We start from the raw sequence: 15,793 nt of genomic DNA, 5'->3' as shown, positions 1-15,793 counted from the left end.
TCCTGTCTAGAAACCAGGTGAAATTTTATTGTCCTTCATTATTCAGACAGTGTGGCGAGACTCTTCTTCTCCAACAGCCTTAGATAAAGCATTTCCTGAGTCCTGACCGATGAGCCCTTAATCTTCTGCAGCCCCGTGGAGCTGGTTGTTTCTCAGAAGTAGGGGAGAGGAGATTCCAGTTTCAATTATAGCAAGGGGGTAGGTGGGGAAGGACATTCAAGACTTAACTGTTCAAATGCGTTCTTCTTTAGGGTACTGGAATAACATTAAAAAGTTTATCCTAGCGAAGGGATTTTTTGATTTTAGGGAATGCAAAAAAGGGGAATCGTATACACATTGCTACATCTTCTCCCCCAGATTCCTAAAATGGAAAATTCAGCCTCATGGGACCAAGAGGAAAGAGAGATTTTAAGCCCAACTAGGAGGAAGCCCTTTGAACAGATACTTCTTTACAACCCAGATGCCAGGCCTTGCGAAAATCCTGCTTAGGGAGTTTAGGAAGCAAAATATCTGATCTTGGAGGCTGAGCTTATCAAGCAGTTGGCCCTGCCTGAAACAGGCTCAGGACTTTGAACGTGTAACCCTGGGTATGAATGGACATGGAAAGACTCCACTTTGGGTCCAGTTTTAGAAACTGTCATGTGGGTTGGCACTGAAGGTAAAGTCCCACACAATATTAACGATGGTTGGTTCCAAGTAATGGAGTTCATGTTACCGTCTCCCTGCTTTCACCCATTCGTGGATATATTCAGCTTCTAGCTTTCGGACCTCTATGACGGACTCCGGGTCTGCTGGATTAGACCCTCTGGAACAGAGAACATAAGGCAGGAAAGGTGAGTACTCTGCTTGCCCTGCGCTGGGCCTTGGCGACGTCCTCCAGCTCAGGGTTTGGTGAAGGGAGGGAAAAACAGGATAATGAAGAGCGGGCAGGGCTGGGGGGCAGAGGCTGTGGCCTGAAAGTGTCTTAGGGGGTTTGCCTGAGGTACCCAGAGGTTAAATATCACTTGTTTGATCACAGCCAGTATGTATCTGAAGCAGAACTTGAACCTATGGCTTTAGACTGCTGGGGAACTTTGTATTCACAATACACCACGGTGTTTCTCCTCTTGTGACATTTTTATTTATAGGATAAGAATAGTGTATTTCAATTAGCTTATTAAGTTCCCTGAGGGCAGGGACTAAGCCTTATTTGCCTCTATTTTAACAGGTTCTTTGCACATGGTAGGCTCTTAATAATTACTGTTGGATCAACTGAATAAAATGTTTTATAAAAACTTGTTGGTTTTGAATTCTGTCTAGACCCCTGCTAGCTTTGAGTTGATCTCTGGGAATCGCCCCCATACCCCCTAGAAACTTGGTATGATCCCCCAAACTCCCCTCAGGTTAGGATTCAGTTCTTGTGGGTTGAATATAGACTGAAAGGAAGACAGGAATCCCATGCTCCCCTACCTGAGATCTAGATGGTGAGCTCCACCCCGGATGGTGAGCGAGATCAACGATGAACTCAGATTAGTCTTTATCTGTTCAGAAGAAGGAAACCCCACTGTAAAGTTGTAGGTTTTTCAGGAAAAGATGGAGGGTAACTTTGAGGATTCATACAGAACACTACACCCAAAACTGGGGTGCCCTCCACCCCCAGGCAGAGGCACTCAAGAGATGTGAAAAGTTCATTCGGTGCTTAGCCCTGTGTCAGTTCTATGCGGAAATCTGAGATTGCCTTGTTTCGAAGGAAGCAGCAAGAGTTGAAGGCGGTCAGACAGATGAGGCCTGCACTGGATTAGATCAATGGCAAAAAGTACTTGAGGGGCAGCTGGGTAGCTCAGTGGAATGAGAGTCAGGCCTAGAGACGGGAGGTCCTAGGTTCAAACCCGGCCTCAGCCACTTCCCAGCTGTGTGACCCTGGGCAGGTCACTTGACCCCCATTGCCCACCCTTACCACTCTTCCACCTATGAGACAATACACCGAAGTACAAGGGTTTAAAAAAAAAAAAAGTATTTGAGAAGGCTAGTGGCAGCTGGTGCCCAGCCCTATGCCAACCTTGGAAAGGGGAAGGGAAATGGCTTATCCTGCTTCAACACAAAGCACTGGCTTCCCACATACTTACCCCACCCCCTGCCCAGGGATCCAGGTCACCATTTGAAAATATGATGTTACTTGCTGCTTTGAGATCTGAATAAAACAGGTATGAGCAAAAAGAAGTGAGAGCCAAAACTGGGAACAGAAAATCTGCTTGCTTATTAGGATTCAGAAGAGCCTCAATGGCAGAATGTATAGTTCAGAGGTCTGGAACATGCCTACAGGAACTCTAGTTCTGTAGCTTCTGTACTCCCTTCCCTATTTTTTTTTTTTTTAACTTTCCCCCTCCATCTTAGAATCAATACTGTGTATTGGTTCTAAGGGTTAGGCAATGGAGGTTAAGTGACTTGGCTAGGATCACACAGCTAGGAAATGTCTGAGACCAGATTTGAACCTAGGACCTCCTGGCTCTCAATCCACTGAGCCACCTAGCTGCTCCCTCCCTTCCCTATTTTTTTTATTTAAACATTTATTAATATTCATTTTTAACCTGTTTACATGCTTCATACCCCTACTTTCCCCTTCATCTCCCCCGCTCTCCCCCCACCCATGGCCGACGCACATTTCCACTGGTTCCCTATTTTTTTTAAACAGTTTTTAAACATGTTTTAACAGTGTGGGTGAGAAGTGACCAGTGACTTACCATTCCCCCAGAAGTTGGTCTGCATCCAGCTTTTCCGGGGCTGGACACCCCACCTGGCAAAACAATACTTCTCTCGGAGGTCACTGGTGAATGGGATCTCAGGGAACATGTCAGTTATGTTATTGCTGTCAAAGGTGAGGTTGATCTCAGTGCAGGCCTAAAAAATCCCATCCCCAAACACACCAGGTCAGGGAAGGGTCACCGCAGGCAGGATTCCCAACCAGCTATCCGCCCTGCGGTCCCCAGCCTTGTACCTGATAGTCCCAGGCCTCTGCACTGGGGCCTGTGCCACAGCCCGTGGGGTCAGCACATTTTTGGTAAAGTTTGTAGATATCAAAGCAGGGCTCTGTGCCAGAAGCATTGTAAAGCAGTCCTAAGAGGATGGAGAGAAGAGGGCTTGGGATGTGTGGGCCATGGCCAGGCCACGGGAGTGTGAGGAGCACGCCCAGGGCTTCCCCCACGCGTGTTCCCCGAGCCCCTGCCTGCCCTGGCCTCCTCTCCTAAGGACAGTTTAGTTACGGGCCGGGAAATCTTAGAAGAGCCAACCACAGGCCAGCCTCACTAGAGATGGATTTGCCACGAAAACCCATCCATCCAGCCTCGAGGCTCCTCGTTCCCCGGGCCCTGCCCCCTCCTACAAGAATGCTCATTTAATCTGCGTGGCTCCCTGTGAGAGGCAGAGGAGACAGGTCCAGGCCTGCCCGGATGACATCCGAGTCCCCGGCTGAAACAAGCCAGTGGAGGTCAGGGGACCCTTTTTCTAATCGCCTGTGTTGACAAGAACTCCCCAGAAGACTCGGAGCTCGGAGAGCGCAGCGTTGGCGTCCCCTTGCCTGGCCCACGCCTGCAATTTTAGGACAATACGCGTCACAGGGATCCCGGGGACCTCGCCATGGCGGCAGCTCGGGCTCTCACAGCGGTCACGTATCCCCAGAAGCTGTTAGATGGGGTAGGACATCTGTGGCAGCGGGGGGTCTTGTGCGACGTGACCCTCGAAGCTGGCGGCGTCCGTTTCCCTGCCCACCGAGTGGTTCTGGCCTCGGCCAGCGGCTACTGCAGGGCCCTTTTCCTGGGTGATACGGCCCGGGGGGCCAGTGTCCGGCTGCAGGGCATTCAGCCCGGGGGGCTGGAGAATGTGCTCCACTTTATCTACTCCGGGAAGCTGCGTCTCTCACCAGACAACCTCAGGGAGACGATGCAGGCAGCCGAGGTCCTGCTGGTTTGTGAGGCCGTCAGGCTCTGCTGCGGCTTCCGGGGCACCCCCGCGGCGCTGCTTGCAAAGGTCACCTTTCAGGAGGAGCGCTCTGGCCCGGACTTGCCACAGGATGCCCTGAGTGAGTTGCCCGAGAGGATGGGGATGCAGGAGGCTCGAGAGCTAACAGCATTAGAGCCGTATGTGAGCCAGTTGGGGAAGGCCCCTATACGATTCCCAGAGGCCACCAAGATGCTGGGGTGGCTCCACTTTCCACTGACGTCACCCCCAGCACGTCAAGGCCCTGCTCTGGAGGCTGACCTCGCCTGTCCCGAGGCCAGGAGCGACCGCCCGCGTGCTGACGTCCAGGCAGGCCAGCAGCCCGAACGCGACACGCAAGCCGCCACCCCGACTCTGCTCATCCTGGGAGGCCGCGGACCGGACAACCAGCTCAGCGGGGACGTGTGGGCCATGATGCTGGCTGACAGGACCTGGAGGCGAATGGGCAAGCTGGCCACGCCGCTGTACAATCATGCTGTGGCCGTGCTCAGCGGCTTCCTCTACGTCCTGGGAGGCCAGACCAAGTTTGACCCTGCTGGCCAGCATCCATCCAATGAGGTGAGTGCCCTGCCTGAGGCCTGAGAGCAGAGCGGGCCTAGCCCTGGTTTGGACGGCATGACCCCAGCCCTACTGAGATAAAAGTGAGCCGGGCTCCACGGGCCTGGGGAGACCCCAAGCAGAGACGCTCTGCAGTCCTACCCGCAGAGTGAAGGGAGAAGAGAGGAGAGGGGGAATGAGGCCCGGCGGCGCCCTTCTCTCTATGCCCTAAACTTCCTGTTAAGTCTCTTCCTGGCAAGCCCAGGCCTGGGGAGCCGCTGGCTCTGCCTAAATCCCAAGGGGTCCCTCTGCCCAGGAGCCGGGGCTTCCGCTTTCCCTTCTGAATGGGTGAGCACAGGCATCAAGGAGGAGGGAGGGCCGAGTGAAGAAAGGCTTCTCACGGCACTCCCTGGGCCCCCAGGTATTTCGATTTGATCCCTGGCGAGGTACTTGGCTGCAAGTAGCTGGCATGCTACAGGGGAGAAGCCGATTCCACGGGGCCGTCCTGGGTGAGGCTATCGTGGCTGTGGGCGGCGGGACGCTTTTGGGGAAGCTCACCAGCACCGTGGAGGCTTACGAGCCCATTCGGGACACCTGGAAGTGGCTGGTGCCTTTCCCTGTGCCTGTGGCCGACCATGCTGGAACCACACACGGGGGCCTTCTCTATATAGCAGGTGAGCTAACGGATATACGGCTCCCTCCCTTCACATTACAGAAACTGTAGGGGAGGCGGGAACAAATGAAGCCATGGAGGCCAAGCTCAGATGTGAATGCTACCAAACCTTGACTCTTGAGGGGAGCTTGAGCACGTCTGGGGACCAACCACACTCAAGCCCTTCTTTAGCAGTGGAAAAGAAAATAAATTCACATTATAAAAGGTGGCCAGGCCTGAAAACATAAAGCAAGCTCCCAGGGGGAGGGATCAGGGGCTCTTAACCTTTTTTGATCATGGGCCTTTTTGGCAGTCTCATGGAGCCTGTGCACACTTTCTCCCGATAATGTTTTTTTAATGCCTAAAATAAAACAGGATTAAAGGAAGCTAATCATTCATATTGAAATAGTTAACCTACAGCTGTGCCATGACTCCCTAAGACTTTTGGAATCTACATCTATGTGTGTAGGTCTATACCCAGAGACACAGACAGGTGGAGAGAGGGAGAGGAGCCCACATTCATGGAGCCCACGGTTTAGAGAAACCATTGCATTTACTGTGTATCACAAGGGAAATCTGAGGAATAGGGCATGATGGAATGGCAGCTCTAAGGAGCAGTTCTCCAAAGCCAGATCAGCCCTGATTAGTGTGGGATGTTTAGTTTCCCAGAGGGTCACAGATGGGTGATTTCTCCCAACCCGGGCCAATCTGCCCATTTCCTCCCTTCCCCACTCAAGGTGGCTTCTCTTCAGGTAAGACCTTAAACCTACTGAGCAGTTACCTTCCACGTCTACACCGATGGGTCCCCAACCACCCACTGACTTTCTCCCGCTGTGAACACAGCCTTGCAGCTTCCAGAAACACCCTCTTCTGTGTTGGAGGCCGGACCCTCAATCCAGTGAGTGTCACAGGTACAACATGGCGGGGGTGGTGGAGGGAGGCTGAGCTTGGTTTAACTGAGAAGGGGCACATAGGGGAATAGCCATTAAGTAATATTACTCCCCCCCGTATAGATAAAGAAACTAAGGCCTCAAAGGAGTGCCTCAGATCATGCAAACAGCTCATGGCAGGTCTCATGATACTCAGAGCTTTTCCCCATTACGGTATAAGGCCCTGAGAATCCTAGTCTTCTTGGGAACTCCCAGGACTCCCGAGGACAGGCAGCTAGATATGACTGATAACTGCTCTTCTATGCAGGCAGGGGCATGGGTCCATGTTGCTGAGACCGAGTGCTACAGCCCAAGCACGGACCAGTGGACAGTTCTACGTCTCATCTCCCTGGGGCGATGCCAGCTGAGCATGGTTGGGCACGAGGACCAGCTCTATGTCACCGGTGGGGGCTCTTTAGACACCAGGACCAAGGAGGCAGCGGTCCTGGTGTCCAAGCCAGCAGGCTGGGCCTGGCAAGAGGTGAGTTTCCTGCCACAGCCACTACTGGACCATGCTTCTTGCATTTTTGCTCTACCTCCCATTGAGTTCCAGCCTCACAGAGGGAGAGGGAAACCCATCCTCAACCTTCTAGTTACCAGTGAAGAGAAGATGAAGCTAGCTAGAGAGAGACAGCAGGTGGGGGGCAAAGGCTGTCCACCTTAATGGGGCCTCTCCCTTCTCTAGGCATCATTGTGCTTCTCTAGGAACTAGTGAATAAAGATGACTATGACTCACTCAATACAGACGTACTTTGGGGGCTGTCGAGCAGGAATATGTAGAAGCATGCAGTGTCCTGGCATCATAGCCCCAACACTCGCCCTCAGGGGTACAATCCAGAAGAGAGATGACACAAACAAGCTATGCCTAACATCACACTCCAGCTCTCGCTATAGTCAGACCCCTGGGGCTAGGGCAGAGGGAAAGCCCAAGGGACAGCACCATATCTGATGCTAACTGGTTTTCAGAGCCATGGGAGAATGCCAAAATGCAGGTTGCTAGGCCTCAAGGTGAGATGGGAGCTCTGCCACTGTACTTCACTGCCTCTCTGAAGCTGTTTCCTCATCTGTAAAATCACAGGATGATCTGTGATAGCAATACTAACAAGCATGTATAGAACACTTAAAATTTCTGCAAAGCACTTTAGATATTACCTCATTTGACCTTCACAAAGACCCTGTGAGGTAAGGACTGTGATTCCCATTTTTACAGAGAAGGAAACTGAGGCTGACCCAGGGTGAAGTGACTTGTCCAGGATCACACAGCTAGTGGGTATCTGAAGGATCTGAATGCCAAGCCTTCCCGGCTCCCAGTCCAGCACTCAATGTACCACCAAGGTGCCGTGAGGTCCCATCTAGCAATAACCATTCCCTGTTCTTTAGGTCAGCTATCCTTCATATTGAGATAGGATTTTCTTCTCTCTATTCTTCCCTCTTCTCTACTCAGCCCATCAACTCTGCCCTCTTTCCTTCCCAGGCTGACCCAAGCATGACTGTCTCCTTCTTGCCATTCCCTCTTAAGCAAGGTGGGCCCAGAACTCAGACCTCTAGGAACAGGCAGCCAGAGGGTGCTGGGATTCCACCATGAAACTGAGCCCCTTGTTCACATGGCTGGGCTGCATGAAATTCTTAGCCAGCCCTAAACGTGAGTTCTCACAGAGTACCAAGAACACCGGGCCAGTAAGTGGCCAATTCACCTATGTGTGCAATGGCTGGTTGTTAGGGAAGGAAATGGCCAGACCTGGCTCACTGGAGGGAATTTGAAGACTTACCGGCCAGTGCCCTGAGCCCCTGGATCGGATTCTCTGCGTGTAGTAGCCGATCACATCCCACCTGGAAAGAGACGTGCTGGTCAGTCTCCCTACCTATCCTAGTGGGGAACAGAGAATTCTGAGGCTGGGACACAAGATTTCTGGGACCAGGTTTTGCTTCTCTTCTCAATTCTGCAATAACTGGGAGGATCATTTTGGTAACCCACAAGGAAACCTTGATCCTAGGAATAAAATGGGGATGGCTCATGCCCTGGAGTATGAAAGGAAGTGGGAGAAGGGATTGTGGAAATGAAACATGTTTCTTATTCAAAAGCCTTGGGTTTGAATCCCAACTCTGTTATTTGTTATCTGTGTGACCTATGTCTAGTCATCTTACATCTGTGGGCCTTGGTTTCCGCATTTGTAAAATGAGGGCTTTGGAACAAGTGATCTGTAAGGCTCCTCTCAGCACTCAATCCTCTTAAGTTTTAAACTTTTAACTGGCTCAGTTTCAGCCCGGAATTCAGTGTCCCTTTATTCTCAAAAGCTCTTGTAGCCATGGACCTTGTCAGAAGCATCTCGTCACAGGCTCTAACAAGCTTGTTAGGCTCAGCCAGGCCACCTATCTCTGCCTTCTTCCATCTGCTGGAACTTTGTAATTTAGCTCCGGTTGTGGGCAGCTCTGTCAATGGTCCCCCAGTGGCCCCTGGGGCTCCTTACCTTGACAGGATTTGCTGGGAAATGGCCCATGAAATCCGTGGGGTAGGGGTAGTCCATCATGGTGATCATGGTGAAGGCATTTCGGGCAAACTCAAATAGTTGAGTGATGGCTGAGTCATTTGAGGGTTGTGTGCAAGTCCCCATGTCCTGGTGGATTCTGTCAAAGGCTTTGAGAAGAAAAGAAGGAATGTGTGAGTCGTCTCACCCCAAGGGAATGCTGTTGCAAGAGCAAAAATGGAATTAAGCTGATATTCTGAGGCCAATGCACAGCTTGGCTGGCTCAGGGTCCAAAAAGCAACTTTCATAGAGGGACAGGGATTCCTAACTTCTGGAATAATTACTCTTACCTCGTTCTAGGTACAGGTCTCTGATCATTCTGAAGGCTTCTCGAACTCCCTGGGCACACTTAGGGCTGTGGTTCTCAAAGTCCTGGGGCGGGAAACCCAATGCATGTGAGTCCCTGCTCTATTACTTGTTACAAATCAAATCTTGTGCCCTTTCCCTGAGGCAAAGTCATGGCAGTGTAGGACGTAGAGGTGAGATGCACATTAGATTCCAATTCAATCTAATTCAACATTTAAAGCCAAAAATGAAGTTCCTTACTTGCAAATAGCTTCTATGTTACCATGTAGGATATAAGTACACAGTCAAGTCTAATAAAAGGTCATTCAGGGGGCAGCTGGGTAGCTCAGTGGATTGAGAGTCAGGCCTAGAGACGGGAGGTCCTAGGTTTAAATCCGACCTCAGACACTTCCCAGCTGTGTGACCCTGGGCAAGTCACTTGACCCCCATTGCCCACCCTTACCACTCTTCCATCTATGGGCCAATACACAGGAGTTAAGGGTTTAAAAAAAAAAATAAAAAAAAATATATATATATATTAAAAAAAAGGTCATTCAAGGGCTCATGATGCCAGGAGGTGCCATTCTCTGGGCAAGGGCTCACTGCCAGGGGTGCTGGTTCAACTTACAGTAGTGACATCTCTGAAGAACTGACTGGAGTTCCCAATGCCAGCAATGGATACCACGGGAGCACTGGCAGCCAGCGCTCCAGCCACTAGGTTGGGATACTTCATCCTCATGTAGGCACTGAGCATCCCTCCATAACTGGGGAGGCAACAAGAGAAGATTCTGCCTGCCATTCCCGCCTCCTGTATCTCTTCAGTCCTGCCTCCCCAGCAAAATTCCCCACTCCTGCCAGGCTGAGCCCCTTACTATCCCGTTGGAAATACCAGACTCAATCTCTCCTTCAAGCCCTAGTTTTATAAAATGGGAATTATAATACATGTGCCACCTACCTCACTGAATGTAGGGTGAGGAAATAATTCTCTGACCTAACAGGAACTGCTATTAGCCTCTAAATTCCACTTGGTCCTTCAAAGCCTAGGTCAAGTCCTACACCACAGAAACATCTGTGTCATGTACGTATTCTACTTCCATGCCTGAAAACCCTAGGCCAGGAATAGCAGCAGAATAGTGGAAGAGAAGGAAGCCCTCCTGCGGCCCTGAAGGAAAGAATTTTAGAACCAATAAGAAGTCCTCCTGACACTGGACCAAGTCCCTTCAGCCTTTTTGGTCCTAAGGTTCTTCATCGAGAGGTTAAGGGTGCTCTTCTCTCCTCAGGGGAGTGTTGTGAGGATTAAATAAAATAAAATGATGCTTCATGAGAAAAATGAAAAACATCCTTACAGAAGCATGTATTGTCAGCTGTCAACCAATGAACATTTATAAAGCACCTACTTTGGGCCAAGCTGGGTGTTAAGAGTTGATGATGAAAATGACACTGCTCCTTCCCTCAAGGAGCTAGGCAGCCTGGGTCCATGTGTACATAGGTAGATAGAGGCAGGAGCCATACAAGAGAATTTTGAGGCAAAAGCAGTAGCACCTGGAGAGAGCAGGAAAGCTTCATGTAGAATGTGGTGCTTGAGCTGAGCCTTGAACAAAACTAGGGGTTCTAAGAAGCAGAGGTGAGGAGGAAATGTGCTCCCAGAATGGGGAACAGCCTGGTCAAAGGTCCAGAGAGAGGAAGTAGAACAACTTGCATAAGAACTAGCAAAAGGACTTGAATGAAGAATGTGTGAGAGAGTGAGTAAAGTGTAAAAAAAAGTCTGGGAAGGGCATCTGGAACCAGATCAGGAATATCTTTAAAATCCAAAGGATTTGCTTCTAGGGGCACCAAGGAGCCAGTGGAGTTTGACTGGGTAAGGGAAGAACAAGGCTAGACCTTCCCTTTGGTAAAAATTACTGGCAGCGGGGTGGAGGGATGGATTAGAGCAAGGGAGACTTAAGGCAGGAAACAATTGCAATAATCCAGGGGAAAGGTGGTGAGGGTCTGAGCCGAGATAGTGGAGAGAAGGTCCTGACACTGGATGTGTGGGGTAAGAGTGAGGCATCAAGGGTGCCCAAGGTTTTGAACCTGTAACTAGAAGGATGATGGTGCCCCCAACACAAATAAGGAAGTTTGGCTGAGGGTTGGGTTTGAGAGAAAAGAGAATGGAGTTGTTTGGGACACATTAATATGCCTCAGGCATATCTAGCCCAAAATGTCCAGTAGGAAATTTCATTACTATTATAGGAGTCCCAACTGGCAAGTCAACTTAAGGAACACCTTTGCCAGAGAGGTGGCAAGGACTGGGAATATAAACCCATTTCTGGATGTTTGGATTATTCCCTAGAAATCAAACTATGGCAGATCATTTAGGAAACCCCAGGTTGCCATGGGCCATCCCCAAACTGTCCCCTAGAGTTCTACTTCAATGAACTTCTAATGAGCTAGGCACTGAGTGAGACGCTATCTTTAAACAGGGAAGGGGACAGGGAGGGAAAATCTGGGGCTGGAAGGGCAGTGGGGCTGATCCTCAAGGGGAAAGATTTTTAGATGTATTTCCAAAACCAAGTTTGTGAAACAAAACACCTGCTACCCCTTAGCCTCCATGTGAATCCCTAGGGACATACCTTCCTCCAAAGGTGATGACAGGCACATCCTCATATTCCTTCTTCAGGATCTGGATCAGTACGGCGAAGTCGGCCAAGGCCTGCTCCACTGTAAGCAGGCCTGTATTTCCCTTTCTGGTGGACTGGTCCCCAAATGGGAGCGACTTTCCATAGTAGCGCTACAGAATAAGTAGGAAACGAGACTGATCTCAGGAATCCATCTCGGCCCAGCATCAGGCTCCAATGGCCAAGATCATGAGTTGGCCAATTTCCTGGTAGGTCTCCTACTCAGGTCACAGGCAATCCACTGCACAGGGGGAGCTCAAGCTCATTTCTGAGCATCCAGAGGTATGTTTGCCAGACCCCCAGATGACAAAGGCAGGACTAGAGAATGCAAGGGGCCAAATTATATCTTCAAGTGCCAGAAATTATTCCAAGTAATTTCATTCCAATTGTAAACAAAACAACTATTTGACTACAAACCGGATGAAAATAACTAAAGGAGCAACTTTTGTTTTTAAGCGAGAGTAAAAAACTCATTCCATCAGGGCTGTTTGAAGATGAGCCAGACAAGAGGCTACCCTTGGGCCTAATGGCCTAGGCCCTGATGAAAAAGCAGAGATGCTGTGACAGGAACCAAAATAAACATCACTGGGAGAGAATGGGGGTCTGGTCTATTCCTGTTGTCCAATGGAGAGCCAGCCTTCTGTTATCTGCTCCAGAAGGAGCCTGAGAATCAGTCACACTATACCTACATGTTCAGCAAAGATGACCAGAGCTTCCTCAACTGCTGCCAGTTCCAGAATGAAGTTACTGTTACTGGCAAAAGCCCAGATATCTGCTTCATTTCCCGTATAAAAAAATATTGGTCCTGTTCCCTTCTTCCAGAACTTCTCTGTAAGAGAGAGAGAGAGAAAGAGATAGAGAGTTCTCAAATTACCAAAGAAAAGAGTCTGGCTTGTCCCCTCCAAGAATAGGGTTTGCTGTAGTTTAACAAAATGAGATCTGGATTTTAAAATGGGAGCTCAATTTGCTCCCACCTTTTCTCCCAGGAGTCCCAAGACTGGTCAGCTTCAAAAAGGCTAAGCTGCAGGGATCCAGATGAAACCAAAACAATCTCTCCACTGGGGAGGGGCTTATGTTCTATGGTCAGGCTGGGGCTCTACCTGGAGGCCCTGGGGTAATGGTTTCCCCATCCACCCAACCTCTCCTGGCTGGCAGAAAGTTTGGCAGAAAGCCAGACTGGGGAGTGAGTCTTCCACTGCCCACAGAGCCAAGGGCCCTCAACTACTCCACCAATGGATGTGCATATATGCATGTACATACAAAATATGTACAGGGTAATTGTTTCTGTGGGGAAGGCCTTAGCTGGGATCTTCCACAGTTCTTCTCCATATCTTACCTGTCACTAGGAACCGCTGAAGGAAGGTGTCACTGCCATAGCTCTCAAAGTTGAAATGATCCAAAATTTGTTCAAAGTATCGTTCCTGGAAGTCCACCTTGGGGGTTCCTTTAATCGGGAAGGGGTTACATTGGGTTAGTGGCTACGACAGCAAAAGGGACCTGGGGCCTAGAGCTATAGAGAGACCTAGGGTCCGTGAGGGGAAGAAGGGAGAGAATTCTGGGGCAAGGGGCAGAGCATGGTATGGGAGATGAAGGCAAGATGCTGTGCGGACAGGGAAAAGTAGCAGTTGGGTGGGTGGGGGGGGGGACAGAGATAGGATTAGAGGGAGAGCCAGGTTTGGTGTAGAGGCCAAGGGCTGATCTCTAAATTCTATAATAACCCACAACATCATCACAGTTTGGGTAAAGTCCTGAGTGAAGGAGTTTGCAGGAAGGGGCTTCAGTTCAATTCAACAAACTCTGCTCCCATGCCTGGTACTGTGCCAAATACTGGGGCTACAAAGATGAAGCAGCTCCTACCCTACGGAGCTTACACTCTCCTAGAGGGCCACAACATACATAAAGAGAGAGAAAGAGAGACAGCGGGAAAGAAAGAACACAAGAGACTAGGAAAGAGACACACTGTGAGAGAAAGAGAGAGAGGCAGAAGGAAGGAAAGACAGGGAGGGAGAAAGTGTCAGAAGAGAAGAGACACAAGATATTATAAAGGTATGTCAGAGTCAAATGAACATTTTTTAAGGATAAAGGAGTTTGGGGCAGCTAGGTGGTGCAGTGGCTAGAGTACCAGGACCAGAGTCAGGAAGACTTATTTATGTGAGTTCAAATCTGGCCTCAGACATTTACTAGCTGTGTGACCCTGGGCAAGTCATTTAACTGTTTACTGCCATTTCCTCACCCGTAAAATAAGGAAATGGCAAACCACTCTGGTATCTTTGTCAAGAAAACTCCAAAAGGGGTCACAAGGAGTCAGACACAACTAAAAAAATGATTGAAAAGCATTTCCTCAAACACTTGCTAACTGTGTTACCCTGGGCAAGTCACTTAACCCCAAATTGCCTAGCTCTTACTGCTCTTCTGCCCCAGAACCCATAGTATGATTTTAAGGCAGAAGGTAAGGGTTTGTTTGTTTTAAACAAAAGGATGGAGGGTCACAGGTATGATTATAAGTAGTGGAGAAGGAACCAGTAGATATGGAGAGCCTGAATATGGGGATGGGGGTGATGGGAAGAGGATTAACTGATCCTGCAAATTTCCAAAAGAAAAATCAGAGAATGGGATCTGGAGCATAAGTGGAAGGATGGCCTTGGCAAGAAGGGCCACCTCTTCATCAGAACCACAGCAAAAGAGGGTAGAATAAAGACTGATGAAGCTCCTTGAAGACAATTTTTTTAAAAAAGTAAGCATTTATTAAGTGCCTACTATATGCCAAGCACAGTGCTAAGCCCCAGGAGGAATGAATACCAAAATGAAACAGGCCCTGCCTTCAAGAAGCTTCCAACGTATTTCATTAGAGGGTTGCCCTATCGGACCATACATAAGGAAGAGGTGAAGGCAAGTTTAGGCTAGGCTGGCCCTTGTACATATATCAGATATGGCGCTGTACCCAGTTCCTGCTTGGCACACAGTGGGTCTATCACAATGACTGGCACATAGCATGCTTCCCACAGCGCCCCCTACGTTCTGGCACAGGAAGTGGCCAAGACCCGGCTTCGAGGGCACAGGAGGAGGTTTGGAACAGCCACAGTGAGGTGGGGCGAGGTGGAAGGGGGAGGAGACTTGGTTTGGGGGCTGGAAGATTCTGGGGTCAATAAGCTGAGGTTGGGGGGCAGTTCTCGGAAAAGGGGTCTTGGGGAGAATGGAGGTCTGGGTTTAGGGGAGAGTCCTGGAAGTCCCGAGGGAGTGGCTGGGGTCACTCACCCCAGGCGTCCCTGCGGCTCGGGTCCAGCCTCAGCCCCAGCCCCTGCCCAGGCTCCGGCAGCAGCAACAGCAGGCAGATCAAGGGGAAGCTGGGTCCCCGCAGGGCGGCGGACGCGCGGTCTCCAGGGCCCATGATGCCCCGTGGAACACTTGCACTTCTCAGCCGGCGGGGGATCGGCCACTGCTCCCTGTCACATGACGGCACACACGTGATTGCACGGACTCGGAAGCCGGTCACAAGACGGGCGGAGTCTCGAAGGAGCTTTCTTTCCTGGGTGGCAAAGGCTGCACTTCGGTTCAGGGAGTGCCGCGTCTATGGGCTCAGTTTCCCCATCCGTTCAATGGGCGCGGGAGTGAGAAGTCCTCAATCACCGCCGTTTTATTTTAAAGCCTCCAAGGTCACACGGTCCAAATTACAACCTCTTTGGGCCTCGAACGGAGGAACTGGGACAGGCTGGAGGGAGACTTTGGATATTGCTTTAACAGGAGGAAAGGAGGAGGCTGACGCCTTCGTTTCACAGATAAGGAGACCACGGTCAAGAAAGGTCTAGGAATAATAATGATAACAGTGACCACAACAGTAATAAATGCTGGGTAATCGCTATAACCGGCATTCATATAGATAGCGGCACCTTAAGGTCGGCTCAAAGGGCTGACACACTCCCTGAGCCCAGTTTTTCCTAGCTCCAAGTCCAGCTCTTCAGCCACCGCAGTCTCCTGTGCTCTGGGCCACTGAGTTTTTTGCAAAAGCAGAATTAGAACCTAGGTCTGCCCAGTCCCCAGGCTAGGGGATGAGTATCATAAGAGGCTGTGGATTTTGCCCCCTTGGAGCTCTCCATCTGCTGGGTTTATTTACAAGTCTGGAGAAGGTTAAGATCATACCGAAACTGTCAGAGCCCGGCAACACAAAGCTGATCCATCATCCATCACACAACTGTCCAATTAATCTTTCTGAAATACAGATCTGACCATGTCCCGCCC

At 50.1% G+C, this 15,793-nt stretch overlaps 1 protein-coding gene across 1 annotated transcript; it reads right to left on the bottom strand.

The window, feature by feature from the left end:
* DPP7 (dipeptidyl peptidase 7) lies at positions 1–14,945 on the bottom strand. The gene is made up of 13 exons (XM_044661215.1): positions 14,813–14,945; positions 12,894–13,001; positions 12,247–12,386; positions 11,513–11,670; positions 9,529–9,664; positions 8,906–8,987; positions 8,559–8,725; positions 7,860–7,920; positions 2,975–3,093; positions 2,721–2,877; positions 2,106–2,170; positions 1,450–1,520; positions 1–805 (listed from the first exon to the last, which is right to left on the bottom strand). Exons 1-13 carry the CDS (start codon positions 14,943–14,945, stop codon positions 712–714), a joined length of 1,491 nt encoding a protein of 496 aa, XP_044517150.1. The 3' UTR covers positions 1–711.
* Between the last annotated feature and the right edge of the window lie 848 nt (positions 14,946–15,793).

Source organism: Gracilinanus agilis, chromosome 2, assembly GCF_016433145.1.
Source record: "Gracilinanus agilis isolate LMUSP501 chromosome 2, AgileGrace, whole genome shotgun sequence".
NCBI lineage: Eukaryota > Metazoa > Chordata > Mammalia > Didelphimorphia > Didelphidae > Gracilinanus > Gracilinanus agilis.
Note: the sequence above shows the minus strand (reverse complement) of the source record. Positions and strands in the feature narration are given on the sequence as shown.

Excerpts from the sequence above, each read along its gene's own strand:
- DPP7 (XM_044661215.1), bottom strand. The coding sequence starts at position 14,945 with ATGGGCCCTGGAGACCGCGCGTCCGCCGCCCTGCGGGGACCCAGCTTC. Across the intron at positions 11,671-12,246 it reads TGGTCATCTTTGCTGAACAT|CGCTACTATGGAAAGTCGCT; the intron begins GTAGGTATAGTG and ends CTTATTCTGTAG. Across the intron at positions 8,988-9,528 it reads TCTTCAGAGATGTCACTACT|GACTTTGAGAACCACAGCCC; the intron begins GTAAGTTGAACC and ends TTCCCGCCCCAG.